Here is an 11449-nt window from a genome sequence, read left to right on the forward strand (position 1 = left end):
AGCTTAGGATGAGTCCAGAATATATGTGCGTGGTCAGCTGGGGACAGCTTACAGCGGTTACAAGCATCACTGTGTCTAAGGTACATATAGCCAATTTAGCGTTGGTGAAATGGGCTCTATGAAGCACCTTCCACTGTAATAGGCCGTGCCTGGCACAAATCAAGGATGAGTGGACCAGTTTCAGAATGTCCCTCCACTGGTCATCAGTAATGTCTACCCCCAAATCCTTTTCCCATGCATTTTTAGGTGAGGCAGTGGGGACTGGGCTCAGAAGAGCAATCTTATTTGAGATAAGATGCAAGCTCTATTTGAGCACAAGGAGGGGCTATTTGAGTGTGAGGGTAGAGTTTGAAGCAAAGTGACAAATCTGAACGTGAAATCAGTAAAATTTGTGCTAAAACTGAAAGACCACACTCTTGAATAAAGATAGTAAAATAACTCCATAGCTGCTCAGCAGGGCATACAGCAAAAATAATTCTCCATTTGTGCTGCAGCTTTTTCAATTTAATGGTTCAAAAGGATTTCAAAGAGTATCATGTCATGATCAGGACATTTTCTTCATACTTAGAGCTGTTTCTTTGGGATTGGATGTGTATGGCAAAAGGTCAATCTGGGCTGTGTTTCATGTGACCAAGACTGTGCTCCTAAGGGCCTGGATTATTGTAACATGAAATTGATGTCCATATTTTGTGACATACATTTTTACCCAACCGTCAGAGCAAACCTTTAACTCTGACGCCGTACTTACAACACATGTATGATGATTATTATCCAGATATTCAGTAAGCCAAAGCACTATACCGTAGCTCATAGGCCCGTCAAAAGTTGGCATCACAGCAGTGTTGGACTCATATCTCTCTTATAAATGAGATATTGTGCAATGTTCTGATTTTGTAAATGCTTATTAAGAACAGACTGTATAACAGCAGAATGGTCAGACATCCTGAAGTACCTTTTTACTGGATCTCCTCACACACTCGCACACACACACGCATGCTGTAACAGTATAAACAACAATGTTACGTGTTGTTTTATTTTATTTACAGTGTGTGTGTGTGTGTGTGTGTGTTTCATTTTCACATCAAGCAAAAGTAATGTGAACGGTAATAAGAATTCCTATTATATGGTATTGCTCATAAACTCAAACCAGATCCCCTCTTGACTTACTGGAATGATAGCTCCACAGACGCCAACAGGCTCGTGTTTGGTTAAACACATGAAGCTTTCATCTGTAAAAAAAAAAAGAAAGAAAGAGGAAGAAACAGTATAATCAGTTTGCGCCACTGTACTCTGGGTGGTGTATAATTAAGGTCCTGCCAATAGTTATTATTATTTTTTGTTATGGTTTAAGGTAAACGGAGGTCATGTATACAGAACCTAGAGAAGAACACCAGGCTTTAACTTGCCTGACTCCTGTTCTCTTACTTTGTTTATTAACATGACCATCTTCGTCCCTGAACTATAATCAAGTGTTTATTGTAACCAGGACTTCAGCGTTGATACATCATTATTTTTTAGGCAACAGTAATCTGGTCATGCCCATAGAGGTGTCCAATCAGTAAGTACCTTTACGTATCATTCTGCAGTGTATGGACAAACGACTTAACTTGTAACAAAATACTTTCATAAAGGAAGCAGAAATGTTGTAAGTGGATTCTTTGAAACAACAAAATAAATCATTTAAATGATTAAACAGCATTAAAATAATTTATAAACTTTTTACACTGTCATGCATACGTTTCCCTTACATCATTTAGGTTGCATTGTGCTTTTTAATGTGTTTTAATTCAAAGTGCAATATTTCTGTTGTATTGTTACACTGTTTTTAAATGAATCCTTTTAGAATATCCCCGCACTACTATCACTGGGCCTCAGGCATTGTGTACACACAAACCTGTGTTTAAACTGTTTGTACAAACATTTTTCGCACAAATCCAGGATTCATCAATATTTTCTTAACTAAATTTTTCTTAACAAATTACGAAGTGCCTCAGACCATGAGTACAAACAAATTGATAAATACCCGACTGACTTAGAAAATGTAAACACATGCCTTTTAACTAAATGCATTACATTTAAACCTGCCTTCATTACAACCATCTACTAATGCATTGGCCAGATGTATTCAATAGCTATGAAAATAATGCCCCTTCCATCCTTATTTATTATTGTCATAAATGAAAGTGTCCCAGTCTAAGCTTTCAATGGAATATATGAAAATGTCCACTTTGAAATGTAACAGTTTTGGATTTTCATTGTACAACTCCAATTCCAATGAAGTTGGGACATTGTGTAAAACGTAAATAAAAACAGAATACAATGATTTTCAAATCCTTTTTAACCTATATTCAATTGAATACATTACAAAGAGATTTAATGTTCAAACTGATAAACTTTATTGTTTTTTGCAAATATTCACTGATTTTGAATTTGATGCCTGCAACACATTCCAAAAACACCTGTTTGGATCATTCCACAGGTGAAGAGGTTCATTGGAAACAGGTGAGTGTCATGATTGGGTAGAAAAGAAGCATCCCTGAAAGGCTCAGTCATTCACAAGCCAGGATGGAGCGAGGTTCACCACTTTGTGAACAGCTGTGAACAGCTGTGTGAGCTGATGGATTTCATCATCAGATACGGGCGGCTGGTGGAACAGTGGTTAGAGTAGTCACCCCATGTAAAGAGGCTGAAGCTCCTCGAGGTGGTGGCGGCAGGTTTGACTCCGACCTGCGGCCTTTTGCTGCATGCAAGTTCAAAGGCCAGCATGGCATCATGGGTAACTCCCACATCTGTGAAGGCACCATTAATGCTGAAAGGTACACACAGGTTTATATAAACATCTGCTGCCATCCAAGCAACGTCTTTTTCAGGGGCGTCCCTGCTTATTTCAGCAAGACAATGCCAAGACACATTCTGTACGTGTTCCAACAGCGTGGCTTTGTAGTAAAAGAGTGCAGGTACTAGACTGGCCTGCAGCAGTCCAGACCTGTCTCCCATTGAAAATGTGTGGAGCATTATGAAGCTCAAAATACGACAACAGAAACCCTGGACTGTTAAGAAACTGAAGTCGAAGATCAAGCAAGAATGGGAAAGAATTCCGCCTACAAAGCTTCAACAATTAGTGTCCTCAGTTCCCAAACACTTATAGAGTGTTGTTCAAAGTTAGGTGATGTAACACAGTGGTAAACATGCCCTGTCCCAGCTTTTTGGAACGTGTTGCAGACATCAAATTCAAAATGAGTGAATATTTGCAAAAAACAAACAAACAATCTTTATCAGTTTGAACATTAAATATCTTGTCTTTGTAATGTATTCAATTGAATATGTAGGTTGAAAAGGATTTACAAATTGAATTCTGATTTTATTTATGTTTAATTTATTAGAATTGGGGTTGTATTTATTTTTTCACCTGAGCCACAGTCTGTATCTCAGCGGAAACATTCACCAGCCCGGTTTATTGCAGCCCTTTTTAAATAAATTTTCATCATGGTTTACTCCTGGGCAAAAACTTTAAAAAGTGTGACTTTTCTGGCTTGCACCTGGGACGCCGTTCTTTTAATTTCTGCAGTTGTGATATTTTTGCTTTAGGGGCCACACATTTCCTTAAAGACAAAAAGATGACAGTATGCTGCTGCAGATAACAAGCACACACCTCTTAGACTGATTCTGATCACTGCAAGGTGGTTAGAACAAAACTGACTGGTGTGTATGTGTCATGAATCCATGTGCTCAAAATAAGAACAGTTCTAGCGCATTTTGCTGCATGCATGTATCTGAGCTCGGCAGATAACTGGTCAAACCTGGCCTCCCAGTCTGCTCCCTGACCTTCTCAAGTTTCCTGTGGGATTGATCACAGACTGGGAGACTGCCCTACAGCAGGACTCATCTGTTCCTAGAGTCTCCAAAAGTAGAATGGGAGGCACAGCCTTCAGCTACCAAGCTCCTCTCCTGTGGAACCAACTCCCAAGTGTTATTCGGAATACAGACACTGTCCCCATATTTAAGAGTAAACTTAAAACTTTCCTTTTTCATAAAGCTTACAGCTAGGGCTTACGAGCCCTTAGCTATGTTGTTATTTGTAAGCTGATTTTGTTCTGCTTAATTATGCTGCTATATGCCTAGTCTGCCGGGGGATAATCCTTTTCCTGATACTCCGAGCTTCTCTTCTCTCTGTTTGTATCATTCATGTCTCATCAATGCATGTTACTAATTCAACTTCTTCCCCGGAGTTGTTTGTGCTTTGTCATCTCTCAGGTCTCTGCTGATCGTGGTGGTGCCTGCTGCCGTGGTCCTGCATGACGCTTCCTGCTACTATTATAATTTATAACCTTAGCTGTGCTTGTTTCTACTATTCTGCTGTATTAACTGCCATAACATATAAGTCATATTCACATTACTATAGATATTATTATAGTTACTGGAAGTGTGTCTGTCTCTGTCTTTGTGTCTGTCTTTGTCTCTCTCTGTCCATCTGTCCGTCTTTTCTCTTTCTCTCTCCTTTTCTTCCTCCCAAAAGAATTGAATCTGCAGCTGCCTTTATCTTTGAGTCACTGAGTGAGTCCACGTTCAGTCACAGCTTACTGAAGGTTACATTCACTCAAGTCAGTTGGGAAAGTCCTTGTACACGCTGCTGTAAGTGTGTAACACAGGATTCAGATGGACAGCCTCAGGCCCAGAGGCGATCCTACGATCTGTTGTGGCCCGGGGCAAAAATTCACAGGGTGCCCCTTGAACCAGCATTCATTACCATTATGTTATAAAAAATCTGACACCAACAAAAAATTGCAAAATGTAAGAAAAAATAATTCAAAATATGACTATAGACATTAAAACACTTGTAATTCAAGTATGGCCTGGGGCCCCAAGCTATTGCCTGACTTGCCTGCTGGCAAATGGTGCCTCTGCTCAGGCCTACTGTAGCTCTGCTACAACACTGACACTTCAGGTTCTACAGTACAGACATAGCCAGGCAGGAATACCCCACTGTGCTGATGGAGCTGTACTGTATAAGGTTTAGTAAGCAGACTAAACAGCAATATTGGCTATGGATAAGAATAAGAACACAGTAAATGTCATCACAAGTGCGTTGAGTTGTCTTTACAAAAATCATTTTTTACTTGGAGCAAAGCAGGATATACAACTATAACTCAATGTGGTACATGATATTTATTACAGAGCTCATTGCTATTTAAATACACTGCACATTCCCATACACTGTTACTTAGTCCTTCAGATTATATGGCAGCGGATTTAACCTTTGCACAATAAAATGATGATGATTTACTTTTTGCTGTTTGACTTGGAGCAATATTATTGATGATGATGTTGGTATTTCTGGCATTGATTTATTAGTAGTTTGACGTCACCTGACTCCTGAATCTTTGCTCTGTTCATAAGCACTGGACTAAACTCTTCTGCATGTATTCCTGATCATTAATAAGCTTTTGTGAAAACTTAATTTTCTGTCAAATGTAAAATGAAACAGCCGAGCAACCACTTGTTATGTCTACAGTAGTGAGACAACAATTTGACTTCTGGGAATGAATGAAGTGGAAAGAGAAAATATTTCTGTCTTATCTCTAGTGGTAATGCAGGTACGTTTGGTTTCAGTTGCCAACATTTCCTTCTGTCATTGTCTCAACCCGTCCACTGAATAAGTTATTATTACAACGGTGCTGACTGGGAATGCAATGTTACATTTGACTGCATTTGTAAGCTCTTATTTTGAAGTTATGAGGGAGAAACCTGTCCATTATCGTTAAGTATCGTCATCCCATCTTTGTTTCTAATGTTGAAGTAGGCATGCCAGGTACATTTGTTTGGTTTTCAAATGCAATACACAGAAAATAGGCAGTACGTTTAGAGCGGAAGAGAAAGTTCTGAGCATTATTAAAGTTTTCAGTACAGAACAGTGCCTTGTCTATCCTGACTCATCCAAAGTTTACGTTGGCTTCATCTGCATCAGTAGACTGAAGTCTACAGCAGCTCTAGCACTAAATCATGTGTATATTGAATTCTAATCTGCAGTTCAGTTCACCACTCAGTCTCATCTTGATGGCTGGTAGTGAAACTGCCCCAGTGTAAAAGTGGGGATTATTGGCTGACTGGCTGATTGTTAATCCTCACAGACTGTTACAACTCACTGATTACTATCTCAGCCTCTTCCTCTTTGTCCTGCCATGCCCTCTCTCACCACTCTATTGGGATCTAATCAGGAGGAAATGTCAAGTGTGCTTTGTCTATCGGCTGTCCTGCAGAGACAGAGAAGATGCAAAGTAGGATCTGACAAGAGGGGGAAGTATTGAGAGGCTGGATGAGATACCACCCACGACTGAGGACAATCGTGAGCCACTTGCACTTCCTCTGAGGGCTCATTTCTGTTCTTTTAAAAGCATTCAGATCCCTGTTAGCACTAGCATCACTTTTAAGCGATTGTATTCGCGTCATTCGCATTTGGTGTGAACGCAACCTAAGCGCCTGCTCCTCCCTAACTGACTGGATTGGACACAACTTTGAATGTAGTTCCTGCTGTTACATTAACTTAACAGTCATTTGAAAAAAATACAAATCGATTAATTTGTGGTGGCAGGAATGAATGAACTCAGGAGAAAAGATTACTCAATTATGTGCATGGTCCATTCATTTGAGGGCACAATTGAGTAATTCCTGCTCTCAAATGACATGTGAGTTTATCTTGAGTGCATTACAAACTACGTTGTGCACTAGAAACACTCGCTCCTGTCAACACAAGAGGCAGCATTTAGCTGTGTTTTTCAGTTGTCCAGCTCACGTGCATGTGCCGGAACAGTTATTCTTATGTTTCTGTTTTAAAGGCCACATAATGCCTCACATTTCTGCCAAATTTTGCACACATCTTTATTGATAACTGTAGAAATTATGTTTCGAACAAACCAAGTGGTTTTGTTGCCGAAACTTAACAGCATTAGACAGAACCTCATACATTGCACACATATTTCTACACACAGTATATAAAGTCTTAAGGGTTTATATGTTACTTTGTTGTACTGTATGTCTTGCTGTCTTTGTGGCTGCATGTAAAAGTTTTCCTCCCCTGGAATGGTCAAACCCTTATTGATACCACAGAGGTATTTCTCACATGTGTCGGCCATGATGGTTTCTTTTGTCAAATTCCTGACAGTTAGAATAATGACACACACTCACCTACAGGGAGACTCTTGCCATGGATCTTGTCGGCCCAACCTGCATAGTAACGAAGGGTTTTTATGCTGCCATCCAGGTCAATGAAGAAGGACTGCAGGAAGGGCTTCCCTGTGTCCAGGGTCTCCAGGGTCTAAAGAATAAGGAAAACTAGCATTCAGCTGAAATCTTGGCAAAGTCAGAGCTACTCTAGGGGGTGTCTAATTTTTTAGTTTGACTTAACAATTGTTGGAAACAAACCTTTTGCTTAGTCAAACTTAATTGGAAAACAAAATCAGAATCAGAATCATTTTATTGTCATTGCAACGAAATGTCATCGTAAGAAAGGTACCTAAACCTTCTGTTGTACACTTCTATCACACTTCCACTTTGACCTCCTGTACTTAGTGTATTTGAACATGTGTATTTTTCATGCACATTAATTTCAGTTTGACCTCCAAACAATCTAGATATATCTTGTTTCAAATTGGTCTGATCATCTGACTGCTTGGACTTATAATGTGTTGCAGATCTCATCAATGACTTGGCATATACAATAATGTCATAACTGATTAAATGGTGGACAACACTGCAAAAATAAGGGTACATTTGTAATCCTTAAATAAATATTGGTAACCCCTGGTACATTCCAGGCCTCTTCTTGCACAGTGTAGGTTGCCCATAAATGTATAGCTGGCCAGCTATAAATGGTTTGATTTCTGTGTTCAACAGCCCTATGGCCTCAGTTGACCTCCCACAGGGCAGGGTTCATAATTAGCACCTGTTGGCAAAGACTGGTAAAATATGCAAATTAATGCATATCCAAAAATACAATGAGTATCTATTGAGTAGCCGGTCAAATTTGAACATTCACTAGCTATTTGGCCACCAGGCCTAGCCATCGTTTTTTTCTTCATTTAATTTAAGACGAGTTCAAACTTAAAGTGGGGCGCCTGTGTTGGAAACATAGACAAAGTTTTTAGCAAAAGTAAATGCAGGGCATAATGTATACAGTATAAATGATTTAGTTTGCTAGTTCAGCGTTGTACATGATGTTGTTGTGATCGCTCGCTGGCTATGGTGTGGACTTGAAAAGTCTGTCTGCACTGGAGTTAGAGCTTTCTACAGACTGTATGGGCATGCTCTACAGTAAAGGAACATAAAAGTTATATTCCTTGTCCTGAGTAATCCTTCCTCCTGTATGTGGACATCCAAATACCCTGTGTTAGCCGAGGCTAACAATATGTTAGATCCAGATACAATAATCAAATATTCTGTAATAACGGTTACTTCATTTAAGGCCTAACAAAAGCAGCTACTTGTAAGAGGCTGAAATGTGTGGAGGGCTGGTGCAGTGGAATATCAGCCACAGCGGTCCACTGCAATGAACCGGTACAGTGACTATGCATCTTAAATTTTGTTTACAACTGATTTGCTGACCCACTACTGCTTTAACAAAATAATTTCCAAGTCTGGGATCATTACAGTAATTCTATTCTATTCTATTCTAACACATTATAATAAATGACCTTTTGGAATGTGTCAGACATGATTTTCACAGTATTGTGTACCAACATCTATACCATGTTAACTGGAGTTACTTTCATTTCATTTTAAAAGGAAAAATGAGAAGAAGTGAGGCTGAGCAGCTCGAGCAGATACTGAACCCACTGTACTGCTTCACTGTACCTTTAAATGGTCCGAATCTGGTCTTTATTTCCCCAAACATAGCTGGGAATTTAGTGTAATTAGCCTTACCCTGCACACTACCACTCCAGAGCATGTTTGCAATTAGTAGTCACATGCAATCTGGTATTATTACCTCACTCACATCTGTAAGGCTTCATCTACAGATCTACGCCTGAATGCAAGCTGGCTGCTAAACAGAGTGAACGATATCTGTAAGAGAGGGAAGGTAGCATCCAGCAATCGTTACAAAAAGACAAAAGAGACTGGGGTGGGGTTACAGTGTGATGATGTCATGCAAATTAAAGGTCAGTCCCTGATATGAATAAGTCAACATTATGACCGCACATGGATTTTTGCAGCTGTTGGATTCTCCCATAAGTTTGCTGCTTATGGACCAGCTCTTGATTCTATGATTGAGATCTATTATTATGAATAATATCTGAACCAAAAGCAACATGAGAAAAGTAACTCAGCACATTTACACATATTTCTAATTCAGTAGGAGGGAAATATTGTACTTTTATCTGACAGCTGGAGTTAGTTACTCGGCAGATAAGAGTATGAAAATAAAAGATTTTAAAAAGACCATGAATGATATTGCATCGTTAAAAAGTAAAATAAGCTACCAACAGTTTATGCATCAGTAATAATAACGCAATAATATGATGCATATATGGCCATTTTGCTGCATAAGAATTTATTTTATTTTGCTTGTAATGCCGCTGTACTTTTACTTCAGGGAAAATCTGAATGCAGCACTGTTACTTGTAATGCAGTGTGGTATTATAACTTATACTTAAATGCAGAATGTGAATAATTTGACTTTATAATGTGTCACCACTGGAAATAGTGTGTATCAGCCTGGTATGTTGATGAAGCGGGACCACCACTATGACACGGACCGGTTCATAATAACTTGTCATGTATCACATAATATTGGTACATTGTTTTTGGAATCAATTCACATTTAGCTTTCTGAATGAATGAAGGATTCCATTGCTCCCCATAATTTTAGACGTTTTCAAGTATGCTATTTATTTTCAGATCCTTTAACTGCAGGACAGAACTGTGCATCTTTAAAATCTTCTGTAGCCTCATTATTGAACTGTTTACATCCATCATACTTCCACAGAAAGCACTATAGGCTGATTTAAAGTATTGTTTAAAGTCAAATGTACTGTTTACTGTCAACAGAAACATTGCTGTGGTCCAGTGTGTGCAGCATGCAGAAGAGTAACCGGGAATGAGCCCACCGCCAGCAGGAGCCGGTCCCTCTCCATCAGATCGGCCAGTTTGTGCAGCAGCCTTCCGCGGCTCGACGCGTCCATCCTCCGCCACGGAGAGCCTCTCTGCTCGGCCGCCTTGGCTGCCTGCACCGCCCGGTCCACCTCCTCCTGCAGAGGGATCAAGTTAGGACACACAGGTCTCCTTCAAACCAGCTCCACCGCTACAGACGTTTCCCATACAAAGACTTTTTCTGAAAGCGTCACAGGGACAGTTTCCAATTCCTGATTATATAATTATTATTGAAAAAAATGCGCTATGGAAGCCGTGTATTCCGCTTTACTTTCGTTTACCAAAACCGTCCAGTGAAATAAAACTATGACAAAGCTATTAGATATAGATAGATATAACGCTACTTAAATGATATACAGGTTTTGCCAAAATGTTCTTTAATGAAGTTCTGGGTATTTTTCTGACAAAAAAACCTTAAACTAACAGATACTTCAATGACGTTCATTGATTTAGAGACAAAAATAAAGCAGAGATTAACACTGTCCATTTAAGGTGTTATTTAGTGGTACAGTATGTAGGCCTTCACTAAGATAAATTCATTAGCCTACAGTTGTATTAATTATAGGCTGTCATTTCATGAAGTAAAGCCCGAAAAGGATCTTACTTGGTCTGCTTCTTCCACATCACACAGTTTGACACCTGTGGCCGGGTTGAAGGTTGGGAATGTCCTCCCACTGCTGGATGTGTGCCATTCATTGTTGATAAAAATCTATGGAAAATGGAGTGTTTGAAGGCTAATGGCTTTGGTTTGTACCTTAACTGACACTTGCATTAAAAAACATAATTCAAGTTAGAAACACATTGAGTCTAATTCCTCCCTTCCTCCCTGCAGCGTGAACTTGGTCTCTTACCTTGGTGTGTGTGATCTCCTGGACTTTGACAGGCTGAGGAAAAGGCACAGGTGGGATTCCTTCAGTCACTCCGTTCTCTGTTGTTCCGTTCTGTGCCATTCTGGGTCAGCAGTACAGTCCAGGGCCAGTCTGTCTGCTCCGTCTACTCTTTTTATAAGAATGTGGAGTTCCTCCCTCCTCACACAGAAGTCGAGGAGGGCCCAACTCCGCCCCTCAGCTCAGAAATGAAGGGCCCTTATCTGATGGGATCCTTGTCCTTACTACACCATAGAAACATCCTGCAACACAGACCCTATTTATTACTAATGCTTTGTGAATGAAACCATTTCCAATCATTTTTATTTTCGTTTTAACGGATGGGCACGCTTTAACAAGCTGTGTGTGTGAGTGTGAGGAAGAGTCAAGAGTAACATTTTACACCTGAATTATTGGGCTGTGTCTTTCAGCCCAGGCAC

The 11449-nt window shown here is 39.8% G+C and overlaps 1 protein-coding gene across 1 annotated transcript in view; it reads right to left on the reverse strand.

Annotated features, from left to right (window-relative positions):
• The window catches only part of aldh1a3 (aldehyde dehydrogenase 1 family, member A3), a 33056-nt gene extending 21935 nt beyond the window's left edge, over positions 1–11121 (reverse strand). Inside the window, exons 1-5 of the mRNA XM_083918853.1 lie at positions 10995–11121; positions 10748–10852; positions 10101–10241; positions 7183–7312; positions 1168–1229 (exon numbers count right to left, since the gene is read on the reverse strand). Coding sequence (XP_083774979.1) covers positions 1168–1229; positions 7183–7312; positions 10101–10241; positions 10748–10852; positions 10995–11093 — 537 coding nt within the window. The 5' untranslated portion in view covers positions 11094–11121. The remainder of the gene's footprint in view (positions 1–1167; positions 1230–7182; positions 7313–10100; positions 10242–10747; positions 10853–10994) is intronic.
• Between the last annotated feature and the right edge of the window lie 328 nt (positions 11122–11449).

Source organism: Echiichthys vipera (assembly GCF_963691815.1).
Source record: "Echiichthys vipera genome assembly, chromosome: 1".
Lineage (NCBI taxonomy): Eukaryota > Metazoa > Chordata > Actinopteri > Perciformes > Trachinidae > Echiichthys > Echiichthys vipera.